Here is a 15648-nt window from a genome sequence, read left to right as displayed (position 1 = left end):
CTGATCTAGAGGCCAGTTTCCTTGGAGAAAATGATTATTTGGAGGGTGGACTGTATGGCATTATACCTGGCTGAGCTCCTTTCCTTCCACAAATCCCTCCCTCTCCAGGCTCTTTCCCCAATCTCCAGGAATTCCTCAACCCAGAGTTGGCAGCCCTACCTGCAAGTCTTGCAAGAAGTGGAAGTATCACAAGGCTGGGGGAAGAGAAGACGTTTGTCTCAGGCCCCACAAGGATGGCCCTGCGTACGAAGGCATTATGTGTTTTTAAATACGAGTAGGCACATTGTATGAAAATGCCACTTTATTTCAAAAGTTTTACAGTTAATTAAAATATTTCAATATTTTACAAAATTAAGACGCAGGCATTTATACAGTTGCTTATGTACAACTTAATTCTGCCAGGCAGCTTTTGCATTTGGTGAGAGAGGCTCAAGACACACAAAATTTCTCAGTTACAATCAGAACCTTTTTGCATGGAGTTAGATGTGCAAAATAAAGAGAGTGTGCTCTCTCTTTCCCCTTTCAAAAGACAATGGCTATTTAAAATCACAGTGGCTCCTATGCAAAGTAGGGTGTATCAGGTCCAAAGGGAATCTTGAGATAGTAAAGTATTAGATTTTTGACTCTAACCAGAGGCAAACAGTTCTTTTTGCCAAGTAACAAAGTCTGCAGGATTTTTTTCTGCATAGAAAATTCAACACTGTTGTATCACTTACGGTGCCTGTGGTATGAAATTCAAGCCTCCGAGGCAATTTTCCAAGAAGAATTTAAGACTTATCATTGTTCCCTAGTTCCTGATGCCACAGTTTCCTGATAACTGAGCTGAGTAATCTTTGTAGTAACTTGCACTGCTTCCAACTTCCCCCTTCCTGCCCTAGATCTTCCTAAAACTTTTGAAATTTCCCTTTGCCTTTCAAGAGGAACCGATTTTACTACCTGAGTAAAAAGGACGTATGCGCTTTCTCACCAAGTTAACCACCTGCAGAATAAGACATGAAGTGAAAAGACGGACACATTCTGTAAACTAGAAAGTTTTGGTATGGTGGGACTTTCCTTCACTGGGCACAGACACTCCCCAGCCACCAAACATATACATACACATTCAACACAGTCTTGAAGTCACCCCCAATTTCCCTGAGATGCTTGTTCCCTCTTTTTAAAAAGAAATAAAAGTACAGTATAGTTTACTAGGAATAACATACACTTGAAACGCCTTTATTCAGATACAGTGGCTATCTTTAAAAGGCCTCAGTGCTACTTGGCATTTTTCAATTGGGTATAATTTATGTTATTCCAGAAAAACATAAATGATATAGCCTTCCCACCTCCCCTGAAAAACTAAATACAGCTTGTTGGGAGGAGGACTGTTTTCATCAGGGGACCAGAGTAGGAAGAAAGAGTTACAAACTCCTCCCCCTTCACATCGCTTTCCTAATTTTTTTAAAAAAGGAATTTTAAAAAAGGTCTCATTTGTCCGGAACTATGGAGCTAGAGGAACTATAAAGACAGTCTTTATGCAGTTCTGCATCATACCCGCGGCTGCTGTTCCTTCCCAGACTTTGATTGTCTTGTTATGGATCTCTCTACGCTGTTCTGTCCGGCAGCCACAAGTGCCTGCAACACACCAGATTCCCCAGTGCTAACATCGCCCCAGTGACACACGAGTGTTGGTATGAACCCAGCATAAGCAAATACAACCACAGAAAGAGAGTGCCATAACTGAATCGTAATCAGTCCTGTGGCTGCTGAATTTGTCCAGGATTTGCCCCTTTCCACCGGATGTGGGGCTTGTTCGTCATCTGGAGGCTACTACTCAGAAGCAGTGGCAAGGATGAGAGACTGCGTTTAGGTCCAGCTTACACCTATGTAATGGAGGGAGCTGCAAAGGTTGTTTGTTTATATATTTAATCCACAAAGCAAAGTGCTAGATTTGCCTTGACCAGATCCATGCCAAAGCATTCTGTCTTAGACATCCTCTAGCCATGACAACCTAACAAAGCAGTGTAAACTGTGCAATGAAAGCACCTGCCGCCAAGAATCAATCACATTCAACACATACCGTGAAATCCAGATGCATAGAATGTGCTACGTACTGTGTTTGTATAGGGACCCCCTTGCCAGAGGGACAGAGCACCCTGCAACCTGAGTGGGCTCGTGGCAATAGTGTTTTCCATTCCTGTCTTTTCTATCCTGAGAAACATTTTGGCTTGTTTTTGACATATAAATGCCATTTCATTGAGTGCCTTTAGATAAGTTTTCATTCCTCACTCCCAATCTGTCCTTTAGTCCAATTCAGTGCATTTCAGCAGGTAACTGGTAAGAAGCTTGTGGCCACACATTCTGCTTCTCAACTCCAGTTCCCAAAACTTGGCCATCAAGTGATTTTACTTGAGTCAGTCAGGATGCAAAAGGCACTGGCAATTGCACGTTGCAGAACAACCATAGGCACAAAATTCCTATTCAGCTCTTACTTTCTTAAAATGAGACCCCATTATTGTTTCTACAGAAGTACTCCAGTCCCAGGAACAAAAAGTGCTTTCCCCCTCAGATCTCAGGAGAGTCAGCCTGCCATGGGCCGGCTGCAGCTGAATCTTCTAGCCCTGGAAATGGCACCATATTTTCGCCTTGCACAGAAAGGCTGGCAACTTCTGCTTGCTCACAGGGTGCCTGGCAGCAATGCCAAACAGCATTGGGAGATGAAAGCAGGTCATTCAGTTCACCCTTGCTGCCTCCCCTAGGGTTGCGCCCCACTAAAAGTGGCAATAGGCAAGCATAGAAGAGAGCAGAAATCAGAGGATTCTTCGGTAGGAAGAAGAGAAGCGGGCTTTCCTCTAAAGCACAGCTCACTGGCCTTGGGTTTGTAGCATGCGGAGATTTCACACCTGCAAAAAAAATACCAAAACAGAGATCACACCAATGACACTGGTTGATTTGAAGAGGAGAGCATTTTGGTCATCTCTCGCACAAAAAGCTAATAAGGACCCTACAGATTTTCACAGGTTTGTCCTGGGAGAAAGAGTGACTAGCTTTCCCGGAGGTATTTCCAATTATGCACTGTAGCGTCATATCATGAATGCAGGAAGTCAAGCAGTTAGGGTTGCCAACTTCCTGGTGGAGCCTGGAGATCTGGCATGACAACTAATCTCCAGCCAGCAGAGATCAGTTCCCCTGGAGGAAATGGCAGTTTCGGAGGCTGGTCTCTGTGGCATTATACTCCACTGAGGTCCCCTCCTCCCAGGTTCCACCCCCAATCTCCAGGAATTTCCCAGCACAGGCTTGGCAACCCTACCCCACCCCTTGCAGGCTTCATTCAGCCACCAGGATACACCTCTCTGGACTCATTCAAATTGCTGCCAAAGAGAGGCTCGTGCTATACATGAGCTTGTGTAGGTTGTATTCAATGTTCCCTCTAAGCTTTGCAGTGTTGTGAGCTAAAAATCTACTTTGTGAGCTGAAACAACAACTTTCATTAAAGTTTTGAGTGCACCTCCTTTTAAAAAAAAATTACAATCAAATTGTTTTGATTACAATCAAAACAATTTAACAATAAAAGCCATTAGGTGAAAGGGCCACAAAAATCAGAGTATACTTCTGTATGAAAATGGATATGTCCACGCTGATTACAAAGGGGTAGTTGTATTAGTCTGTTGCTGCAAAATAAAGCAGACATGCAATGGCACCTTAAGACTAGCACGTTTATTTCAAGATGAGCTTATATGAGTCAATGCTTACTTCTTCAGCCTCCTTCTGCACCAAGGCCAAGTTAAATGATGCCTTCACCATGGTGGTGGCTGAGACGCTACCTCCTCTCCTCCGCTCTCTGGGGCTGAGGGGATCCTAGCAATTTCAGGCTGCATGGGTCAGGCCAGACCCGATCACTCAGCTCTGCTCTGTTCCCCAGCTAGAGAGCCAGCAGCGGCTGGAGGCGCTCTCTGGCACCCCCCTGGGGGCCAAATCAGCCACAGCCAGGAAGGGAGGAGAGAAGTGGGATGAGGCTCCATCCCTGCTCCTTCCCTATAGGGCCCACCTGCAGATGCTGGCTGAGTGGGAGGGCGGGGCCTCCTGAGGGTTAGTATCTGTGAGCTACATCTGAGAAGCTGTGAGCGGAGGAGTCAGAATCTGTGAGCGATTGCTCACGTGCTCACATTAGCGGGAACACTGGTTGTATTGTCGAAGGCTTTCACGGCCGGAGAACGATGGTTGTTGTGGGTTTTCCGGGCTGTATTGCCATGGTCTTGGCATTGTAGTTCCTGACGTTTCACCAGCAGCTGTGGCTGGCATCTTCAGAGGTATAGCACCAAAAGACAGAGATCTCTCAGTGTCACAGTCACACTGAGAGATCTCGGTCTTTTGGTGCTACACCTCTGAAGATGCCAGCCACAGCTGCTGGCGAAACGTCAGGAACTACAATGCCAAGACCACGGCAATACAGCCCGGAAAACCCACAACAACCATCTTGTGTAGGTTCTTTGACAGGCTGGCCCACCTGCTTTGGAAATGCGTTTACTTACTAACTTCATTTATATGCCGCCTTTCTCCACAGTGGGGACCCAAAATAACCTCCATGTTTCTCCTCTCCTCCATTTAATCCTCACAACAAACCTGTGAGGTAGGTTATGCTGAGTGTGTGTGACTGGCCCAAGGTCACCCAGAAAGGTTCCACGGCAGTGTGGGTCTTCCAAATCCTAGTCAGATACTCTAACCATTACACCATATTGGCTCTTACCATCACACAGCCAAAACTACGACTAGACCTAAGGGGGCTTGAGTCACCCGAATATCAGTAATTTAGGAATACACAAAAGGATTCCCAATCCAGTTGTAACCCCTCGAGAAACGGGTTGGGAATTAAGAACGTGCTGTAGCCCTAGTACTATTCCCTTGACCTGTCTAAAAGTTTCAGCAGAGCTCCAAGACTTTGTAATATCTTATGTAAGTGGCTTTCAAGAGACAGATCAAGATGGGTAGCCGTGTTAGTCTATCTGTAGCAGTGGAAAAGAGCAAGAGTCCAGTAGCACCTATAAGATTAACAAAATTAGTGATAGGCTATGAGCTTTTGTGAGTCACAGCTCACTTCTTCAGATACCGAAGAAGTGAGCTGTGACTCACAGAAGCTTATACCCTACCACAAACTTCGTTAGTCTTATAGGTGCTACTGGACTCTTGCTCTTTTCCACTGTTTCAAGAGACAGCGGGCGTAGACAGCAACGGTAACTTCAAAACACTTTTCCTGCCTGGCTTAGAGCCCCAAATATATTCAGGCTGCCTATTCCCAAAATCCCTTGTTTGGGCCACCATGCTGAGGACAAATGGTCACCATTTGGCCCAGCTCCCTAGAAGTCTAGCTAGTGTCTTGGCCTCCATCAGATCATCCTTAATCCCTGCTTGGACCTAGAGGTAGATCCTACTTACCTTGAAGAAGGGAGGTTTGACTCTTGAAAGCTTATACCCTGAAAATCTTGTTGGTCTCTAAGGTGCCCTGGATTCAAATCCTGCTGTTCCACTCCAGACCAGCAGGGCTGCCTACCTGAAGCTACTACCGACCCTGTCAAAGAGTCTGATGACAGTTGCAGGAGAGGTTACTCTCTCTTGTCCTACCTGGTGACACTCTGCAGAATTTTCCGCTCATCCTGGTCCAGGCACACAGCAAAGGAACAGTTGACCCCCGTGATCTGGGTCTTGTCCACTTTTATCTGAGACACACTGATTTGCTGCAAGAAAAAAATACCACATCACAGATTGGTGGTGGTAGTAAGGGAAATGCATGGGCACAACAACCTCCCCTCCCAGCAAGAGACTGGGATAAATTCAAAGACCAAAACTGGGTACCTGATTGAAGCTCTTCTTGGACTTGGAGCTTTGCCTCTTGATTACTTCTGTCGCAGTGAGTGTCAAGCATTCTGTTTTCGAATCTGGAACACAAACGCAAAAGGATCATAACATGTGAAACCTCTAGAGGAAGAACACACTGCACTAGGTCCTGGCATCTGTGGAGAGCTGGTGTTGAATTAGGATTCAGGAGATCTGGGTTCAAATCCCTCCCCCCAACCATGAATCTCACTGGGTAACTTTGGACAAGTCATCACGGCCTCTTAGGGTTATTCTTAGAATAAAATATGCTGCCCTCTGCGGTCCTGAGCTCTTTGGAGGAAGAGCACAATTAAAATTGCAGACACAGACAATATACAATCTGCACTGTGTTACCCTATTGTTCCCATGGCTGTTTGCGAAAGTTTGAAACATGCAAGGTGGAAGGTTCAACAGTCACTTCCCAAAGCTGCAGTTTCTACCCTGCCTTGGCACTGTTCTCTCCTAGCCTTCCCTGCTCTGCATTACCACCTTCACCAGCCAAGCTACTGCATTCTTACTAAAACACTCCCATTGTGTCTGTCTCCTGAATTCCAAAACTTATCCTGAACACAGAATTTGGGTTAAATCGTATATGCCAAATGCAGCAATTCCTGCCTCGTCCTCACTTTATCAGATGGTCTAGGAACATATAGGGCCGTAGGTATGCAATCTGCCCATTAACTCAGGCCTGGTCACTTATGCAGAATCTTGAGACTTAAAATTTTCATTAAAAAGTAGGGGAGGGGGAAAGGAAGATGGGCAACAAGCTTCTAGTTTTCATGACAGGGAAAGAATTTGGAAGACATGTTTGTAGATTCAGACAGGGCACGTGTGGGAGACTAACAAGGAGATGGGTGTAGCTCTCAGTGGTGAAGAAAACAAATGGGGTTTCTTCACTCAGCATAGTCTTTAGTTATTGCTTCCCATCCTACCCATCCTTCCATCTAATTTTTCTCATGTTCCTTAGCTTTTCTTTCCAACATACTTGTTGCTGTGCTGGACAATAAACAAACTTTTCCACACTGTGACACTGAGAGATCTCTGTCTTTTGGTGCTACACCTCTGAAGATGCCAGCCACAGCTGCTGGCAAAACGTCAGGAACTACAATGCCAAGACCACGGCAATACAGCTCGGAAAACCCACAACAACCATCAATAAACAAACTCATTTTCATTTTTTATATAAGAACCAGCTGTTTCCAAAACACAATCTAGGTTACAGAGCTACCGTCCGCTGAAAAGGGCAATTTAAAAAAAACTAAATAAAAAGCATAATGCTTTAGGATGGTGAAAACAGAATTTCCTTAAGGAATTGGACCAGAGCCAATTCTGAGCCTTGAACAGTGTATGTAAGAGTGGACAGCGTCCCTGGAACTATAAAAGTTCAGGAGCTTGCAACAGTACCACCTAGTGGTCAGCAGTATTATTGCAAGTATCTGGAAAGCCACTCCCAAGCCTGACAAAGGGTGAGGGGATGATTTTACAAAATGAAACATATGGGACTCAAATAATGCAGTTTCTGGTGATGCCTTTGTGTAGCCCTTGCATGGAACAGATATTTGGGCCTGGGTGCCTGGCACAGATATAGCAACTCATTTGCCTGGGGTGGGAAATATTCCTCCTCCCCAACTTGTCGTCTGTTTTGCACATTCTTCCTTAACTGAAATGCAATCAGAATTAGCTGGTCTCTGAGGTCTTTCTACATAGAAAGTAGAATGCCCACCTGCATTTTTATCTTTGATGCACAAGATTCTCAAGCGTTGGGCCAGCCCCAATTTGTTTAGCACATTTCTTTCCCAACTTTCCTTAAGGTGTTCAGGGCTGCATACATAGTTCTCCCCTCCTTCATTTTATCTTCACAGCAACCCCAAGGGGTAGGTCACACTGAGAGAGAATAACTGCCCCAAGGCTACACAGTGAATTGTAATCACAACCCCCCCCTCCAAATCCCCAGGGAAAGAAGCTGTTTTATAGGAATGCTTATGAAATTTTCCCTTTGATGTTCCAAATTTCCCTTTGACGTTCCAAATTTGATGTTCCAAATTTCTAGAATTTTTTAATGGTGCAGCAGCACTAACTCAGAATTCAACACCTCTTCCAGATTTGTGCTTCTGGAGGGTCTGTAAGCATGAATCAATGGATACAGGCAGGAAGGGAGATGCACAAGGCATCCAGCAAATCCTGGGCTTCTGCAGAAAGGGACAAAATATTCAAAAGGAAAACATGGTTTTTGTTCTGCAGAAGTAGGGACTTCATTGTTATTATTTGCTATGTGCTAATGCAGAAAAGCAAAATAAGGAGAAATAGCTGCCTGGGAAATTAGGACTTTTATTCACATTCTGTGTGTTTACTTCAATGCAGGAACACTGAAGCACTCCTGCAGAAACACCATTTTAAAAAAAATTCAATAGGACACATGATGTGATGAGCAATGCGCATGCACAAAGTCCATGATCAATATTCCAACGGTCTTTCCTCGTGCTGGAAAACAACCCAAGTAGAGCGCAAGGCATAATGGGACCACAGTATTATGGGAGAGATTTAGTCATCCATAATGTTTCCCAGTTTTAAAAAGAAAAGAAAAAGATAGACAGAATGCCACAAAGGAGTAGGACAGAGCACATGAGTGCCAAAAAGAATAAAAGAAAAATATCATCATGAAACTCAGAGCCGACCTGCACGTTACACAGGTGATGCATGACCAACATTTCAGACACATGTTTTACTCTTGAATTGCAGGAGGGAGAAATTTGAATCCGGACATGGCATGGGGGGAAATTCAACCAGAGTTCCTTATAGAAATTACTTCCCTTTTCCCATCAGATCTAAAAGCAGCTCAGGGAGAGGAAATAGACCCGTATCGTATCCGTCTTTTTATCAAGAAAATAACACAGGGACAGTCCCAATCCCAGTCAGACCCCCCAGTGGTTTCTTTTTAGAGGATGTACATGAATAATTGGAAAAGCTGATCCTGGATGTCTCTTAACATGGCATTTATTTTGACCCTAAAAGGTCCAGAAAATGGCAGGGCAGGGCTGCCATTTTTATGAGTGTTATAAGCTGAGCAAAGAGGCACACACCCCAGCCAAATGGCGTTATGTAGATAAAAAGGAAAGGTCTCTGAACAGCAGGACATCAGTGTGAGAGGAAGGGGGGGAGAGAAATAATAGCCCCTCTGCTCTTTAGGCATTGTCAGAGTACATAGCAAGTGAAAAGGTTAAATAAGGTTATACATTAAACAGAGATTCACAACATGGCATAAACACAGAGACGGTCATGCTGTCACTTGTGTCCCTGTCTCACTCTTCTATGTGCACTGGTGAAGGATGGGACCAGCAGATCATCTGGTTGCAACTCTTGGGTGCATCTGTCTTCTATTGTTTAGCTAGTGGGGCTAGAAGCTGAGACTGAAGGCACAACCCTTGCACACAACATATGGGGGAGCAACTTGGCATTTCCTTGTGTGTCAGCAGGGTCTATGTGCTTCAGGTGTGCTAGGAACTATCTATCAGTGTACACATGCAAGACAGCAGCTTGTACACACCTTGCACAGCAGAAGTTAAATGAAAAAGCCATATGCCCCTTTTATTTTACATGGATGAGGCCTCTTTATCTTCTTTCCCAGTCTGCTCCATTCACTCCACAAGCAAAAGTAGGATCCTTCTCTTCCCCTGATTTCTCTTTGTATAGAGAAAGCAAAATTGCTGCCTGCACTTACCAAGCTCTTCTTGCCTGTTACAAGCCTTGCTGAGGTTGATGGACGTGCAGACTTTCTCCATGTCGTTCCAGTGGTTCCTTCCACTGACTGTTCTCTAATGGGACCAGAAATGGGTTACTCTCCAGGTAATGATGGGATATGTGCGTGTTTTCATTCCCCTTTCTGAACGAGAGCTTGGAGCATCAGCTCTGCACCAATGCTGCTATAACCCCAAATATCCAAAAGGGCCCCCAAAGCAAGAGAGCTCAACTCTCTAATCACTTTTTCACTCTCTTAAAGAGAATCTCCCTTCCCAGCACAGCAAAACCCTTGGACCCAGGCACTGCACGCTTTGGTTACCTTGCTGTAGGCGATCTGTAGTGTTAGTGGGATTGCTTCTCGGTCTCCATCAATGCCTAGCCGCTTGCTACCTGGACCTGCACGAAAAGAAGGAGGAGGAGGAGATGCCTATTGGCTGCTCAGTTCATGTTTCAAGTCCCTACAAAGTGCAGCCTTATGGGATCTTCCAGGGTAAGAGCATCGGGACCAAAAGAAACTCCGCAAAGAACAGATGGATCTCCATTCATCTGCAAAAAGTAAACTGATCTGCATCAGGGCCAGGCAAGGAAGAGACGGAGAATTTAACCTTTCAGCCCCCACTCAGTTTGCTGGTCATGTCTTTTTTTCCTTTGAAGTGTTAACAAAGTGGGGATGTCAGTGGTTTTGATTAGTGAAACCAAGAAGGGTGAGACTCCCCCTCCATTCTTTGCATAGCCCCAATATGAACACTTGCAGTTTGCCTTTTAAAGACCGATGGAGATCTATGCTCTTCGTGAAATCTATTTTGGCCTCTAAGGTAGAGACAAATGTACCGTGACACATCAAGTGCCTCAGCAATGGAGCCGGCACAGCTTCACAACTGAACTGACATATGCACACCCACGAATCAAACACTGCCCATGCCGGGTCTTTCAGTTCTTCCATCCCACCCCAAGAGTGATGCTTTTCCTGGAATCACCCATCCCATCCACTAACATTACTTCCTGTCTAGCAGAGCCATAGTGAGCCCATTTGCCTATGTTGGTTTAAGTTTCTAAGTTCTTACAGTTCTTACATTTTTTGAACAGCAAGGAGCCATCCTTTCGTAAGATTGCCAGCCAATCAGAGGCACCTTGTAGTCAGCGTTGCTAGGCTGAGAAGGTGTACGTGCAGAGCCCAAACTCCCTTCTCTCTCAAGGACACCCTTCCTAGGCACTAGCTCCAGGTGCAATTAATTACTGAGCTGCACACTCCACTCCTAGGGTGTCAGGCCAAACTGGGCCTGTAAGAACTTAGAAACTTAAACCAATATAGGCAAATGGGCTAACTATGGCTCTGCTAGACACTTCCATTGCCTCTTCCTCTGCCAGCAGGAAAAGCTAACCATGTACTCCACAGTAATGCAGACTATGCACACCCAAGACAAGAAGCCTCCCCCCTGCCTGCAACACTGAGCGAAGGGCGTAAGCCGTGTGTGTCACACATATACCCCATTCCTTCAGTCAGTTGCACGTGGTGGAGGAGGGGATGATCCCCTCATTTCTGCCACTGCAGGGGGCTTTGTTAACTTTCCCCATCTTGAAGAAGTGACGGCAGTTGTAGAAGTGGCAAGGGTGTGCAGGAAAGGAAGTACTTCTGCAGTGGGAGTTGGAGGCAAGACTAACATTTGATTTGCTGGTATAACTGCCAGTCTAGTTGCAAAGCAGAAGCGGCTCTGAGACCACAGTTTATATTGTGTCTCCCTTCACTGTGAGAGTTTCTAAAGTGCCAAATCCCAGCAGTGTATTCATATCATAAATATTAATTCCAAACAGGTCACAGTGCTGTCTTAGACTTGAGATACCTCAATTGCAACTATCCACACTGGAAAGCCTGAAGCTTCAATTGTATTTTAAAATTTTGAAAATCTCCACAGATGAAGTCTGAAAAAAGATGGCACAACAACAAAGAAAATGGTGGAAAGCAAAAGAATGCTAATGATATTACCTGGATTCTCAACTAAAACTGGGTGAACGAGTGATGGCCATACAAGTGAGAATGCATTCCATTAACAGTATGAGAATAAAATGAGAACAGAGAATCTCCTTCACCATGGATCAGGCACCTACCTGAAGCCTTGATGGCCCTTGTGGCTGCTGAGTGACCCATCTCTAGAGAGTGGATAAAGATCTCAGTCCTTGTCTCTCCGCCAATGAACGTGAGCTGTGAGGTTCAGGAAGAAAGTGGTCATTATAGCAACTCCCTGGAATCTGAGACATGCAAAATCTTATGAAGAGCAATATTTCTTAAGAAACCAGTAGTTTCAGGCCCCCCAAAAATGGGGAAATGTGACAGAGAAGTAAAGCTCAGTACTTTAAGGACACAAACTCTTTTCAAGGATTTCTAGTTACAAATAGTATGGCCCGAATTTAGACACAGGGAAGGAAGCCAGCTGCCATTTTGTGTAGGAGTAGCATTTTCTTTCCTTGAACAGGAACCCTGAAGAGAATATTGTACTACCAGGCATCTACACAAAGCCTCAAGTGCCAGTACACATGGGCAAAGGACCACAAGAAATGGCGCAATGATGTGGTAGAGTGTCCTGACAAAAATCTAGGAAACCTAGATTTGAATCCTGAGTCTGTCATGGATGCTTGCTGGATGACCTTGAGCCATTCGCTTTCTTTCAGCCTAACTTACCTCAGAAGGTGAGGATAAAACAAGGAAGGGAGAAACATGTTAGCCACTCTGAACTCCTTGGAGAAAGGGCAGGATATAACATGGTGGTAGATAAAAGAGAGTCCCAGCCCTTTAAGCTGCTAGGCCAGTCCTATGAAGTTCATGACAGGAAGTCACAGATCTTACCTCTGCCTGGTAGACCTGTAGCAGCACAGGGTAGGTGGCAAAGCGACAGTAGTAAAGTATCATGTCTGCAAGGATGGGGAGCTGTTCTGCTGCTTCCTCTAGGAGTTCACTCTCGGGCTTGATGGACTGCTACAGAAAGAGCAAAACGTAAACAGTAATATCAACCCATTTAACACATCAGTAGCACAAAACAGGCAGCCACTGCTGTGGAGTCACAGGCCTGGGTACTCAACTAACCCCAAGCCAGAAACCCTTCTCATCCCCAGCCCCAAAGAGCATTCTCTAAGAGCAAGAGAGTCCCCCTCCCCCAATATCTACTGGTAGTCCCTGGTCCCAGAGAGGCTTGACTGGCCTCAAAAAGGCCAGGGCTTTTTTGGTCCTGGCCCCAACCTGGTGGAACACTCTGTAGATACTTGGACCTGCCAAGATCTTTTAATCCTTCCAGCAGGCCTGCAAGACTGAGGGCCAAGCTACACATGACGAATGACACTTGAACAGCAAGTGTATTTCTCCCTGTTCACTTGCCCTCCACTCAATCCACTTGCCGTTCAAGTGTCATTCGTCATGTGTAGCTTAGCCCTGAGATGTTCTGCAAGGCATACGGTTGAGGCCAGTCTCATATCCATCTGCTAGCCTCCCTACCAGTCTCCTGTTAAGGGGGGAGGCTTGTATAGTTATCTTAACCCCCCCTCCATGAGCAGTCACTGAGTGACCAGAAGAGCTAAAAAAAACCCTCTCCTGTACTGTTCTAGCAGGGGTGAATAGAATGAGCCGCAATTTTGGGAAACTATCGTTTACGTTGGATGATGATGTAGTTTTTATTGTTTTAAATGTATTTATACCCATTGTTTTATGCTTGTTGTGACCTGCCCTGAGCCCGCTTGCAGGGAAGGTGGGCTAAAAGTCAAATCAAATAAATAAATAAATAAATGAATGAATGAATGAATAAATAAATAAATTACACGCCTGTCTGCCCCATGCAAGGCATTCCACATGAAAGCAGAGAATCACAGAACTGCCTTATACGGAATCAAGATTATTGGTATATCAGGTTCAGCCTTGTCTACTTAGACTAGCAGCGATTTGCCCGGGTCTCAGGCAGAGATCCTTCACATCACCAACCCCCTGGCCCTTTTAGCTGGAGATGCCAGGGACTGAATCTTTGCATGCTAAGCAGATGCTCTGCCACTGAGCCATACTCCCCCCCCCCCTCCATTTTATTTATTATTTATTATTTATTTATAGGATTTTTACCCTGCCTTTCTGCCCTCACAAGGCCACCAAGGAGGCAAACAAATTCAAAAGAATAAATTAAACTCTCATCATAAAAGCCATTAAAACTAACACATAAATACATCATTAAAACAATTTAAAACTAGAACTTAAAATATATACAAAAGTAAAAAACAACCGTTAAAACATCGGGGAGGGAGGAGGGATCACTGAGGGAATGCCAAGCAAAACAGAGGTCTTCACCTGCTGGTGGAAGAAACAACAGAAGGGGACAGGTAAATCTCCTTCTGGAGAGAGTTCCAGTATTTTGGTGCACTACTTTGGAAAGCCAGTTTGGTGTAGTGGTTAAGAGCGACGGGATTGTAATCTGGAGAACCGAGTTTGATTCCCCACTCCTCCACTGGAGGCCAGCTGGGTAACCTTGGGTCAGTCACAGCTGTGGAGCCCTCTCAGCCCCACCCACCTCACAGGGTGATTATTGTGGGGATAATAATAACATACTTTGTAAACCACTCTGAATGGGTATTAAGTTGTCCTGAAGGGCGGTATATAAATCAAATATTATTATTATTATTACTAAGAAGGCAGTCTCCAGAGTTGCCACCGACCTAATCTGGGAAGGCAGAGGTACCTGAAGAAGGACCTCCGAAGATGACTGCAGTGGTCAAGCTCATAAGGGAGTAGGTGGTCCTTCAGGTATGTTGGTCCCAAGCCATACAGGACTTTAAAAGTTGGCACCAGCACCTTGAACTGTGCCCAGAAACAGACTGGGAGCCGGTGCAGATGAACCAAGATTGGAATGATATGGACCCTACAACCCACAGCAGCCAACATCCTGGCTGCAGCATTCTGCACCAATTGAGATTTCCAAGCACTTTTCAAGGGCACTCCCACAAACAGCCCATTGTAGTAATGTAACCTAGATGTGGCCAGGGCACGTGCTACAGTGGCCAGCTCTTTCCTACTCAGGAAAGGCTGCAGCTGGCTGATCAGTTGTAGGTGGTAAAAAGCATTTCTGGCCAGAGTTGCCACCTGCTATCCTTGATGTGCCCTTTGGTCTTCATGCACACTATAGCAGTGTTTCATTGTTTAATAATCCACTGGCTATGGAAGACAGGGAGTGAAAATTGTCTCCATGCAGGCACATTGGACCAGGAGGCCTAGTCCTCACCATAGAAAATAGGCAGTACAGAATTAAAGATGTACCTGGCACAGGACATCTGTGGGGAGGTTCATTAGCCCAAGAACATTGCGTTCGTACCATGGATCCAGCATTCCTATATATTGGGAGATATTGTTTGTGCTGCTGTCCATTGCTGCCAAGCCAGGATCCTGAAATTAAAAGAAAGACTCACCATTAATAGCAGATTTGCTGCTGTTGAAGATGCTTAGGCCTAACTGTGTTCTAAACAGTGTAGTAAAACAATATACAAAGCTGTATTTGGAGGTAGAGTCGGGGAAAGAGAATCAGCAAGAGGTATAGCAAAATGGCCATTAAAGTTATCACTTAGTGCCTATGGACCTATTATATTCCAAGTATGCAGTTCAGTTTTCTTCATAATAGGCTGAAATCAGTTGTTTGGAGGATCTGCCTAAACTCCATTAGATGCAAGAAGGAAGGTGACCCAATTGCTCTGGTCCCATTTGCTCTGGTCCCGCCATGCTGTGACAATGCCAGCCTTTTTCTCAAAGTTGAAACACATATCACCTAGGTGCCTGGTACATTTATGCAGGTCTGGCGGTGGGTTTGGGCCGCTGATCGCATGGTCGAGTCCCACACGCAGAGCAAATGGCTCATAATGAGACAGGAGCAGCTGTATAAACCAAGTAGCTGCCAAGCACCCAAAGTTTTCTCAAATATTGCCACTCAGTTTCAATTCTCTAACTATAAAACAAGAATATTAATAACCCAGGAACTTGTGAAACTTACTGAACCCTGCAAATTTGTAATGCATCTTGCATGTATAAAAAAGATGTTACGGAAC

The 15648-nt window shown here is 45.0% G+C and overlaps 1 protein-coding gene across 2 annotated transcripts in view; it reads right to left on the bottom strand.

The window, feature by feature from the left end:
• Positions 1-339: 339 nt before the first annotated feature.
• PIK3R5 (phosphoinositide-3-kinase regulatory subunit 5) overlaps positions 340-15648 on the bottom strand; it is a 94811-nt gene continuing 79502 nt past the window's right edge. For both annotated transcript variants that reach the window (XM_054978821.1, XM_054978822.1), the window contains 8 exons: positions 14870-14995; positions 12431-12559; positions 11695-11788; positions 9908-9984; positions 9569-9662; positions 5830-5912; positions 5599-5711; positions 340-2882 (listed from right to left, as the gene is read on the bottom strand). In XM_054978821.1, the coding sequence (XP_054834796.1) occupies positions 2735-2882; positions 5599-5711; positions 5830-5912; positions 9569-9662; positions 9908-9984; positions 11695-11788; positions 12431-12559; positions 14870-14995 (864 nt within the window). In that variant the 3' untranslated portion in view covers positions 340-2734. The remainder of the gene's footprint in view (positions 2883-5598; positions 5712-5829; positions 5913-9568; positions 9663-9907; positions 9985-11694; positions 11789-12430; positions 12560-14869; positions 14996-15648) is intronic.

The sequence above is a fragment of the Eublepharis macularius genome, chromosome 4 (assembly GCF_028583425.1).
Source record: "Eublepharis macularius isolate TG4126 chromosome 4, MPM_Emac_v1.0, whole genome shotgun sequence".
NCBI lineage: Eukaryota > Metazoa > Chordata > Lepidosauria > Squamata > Eublepharidae > Eublepharis > Eublepharis macularius.
Note: the sequence above shows the minus strand (reverse complement) of the source record. Positions and strands in the feature narration are given on the sequence as shown.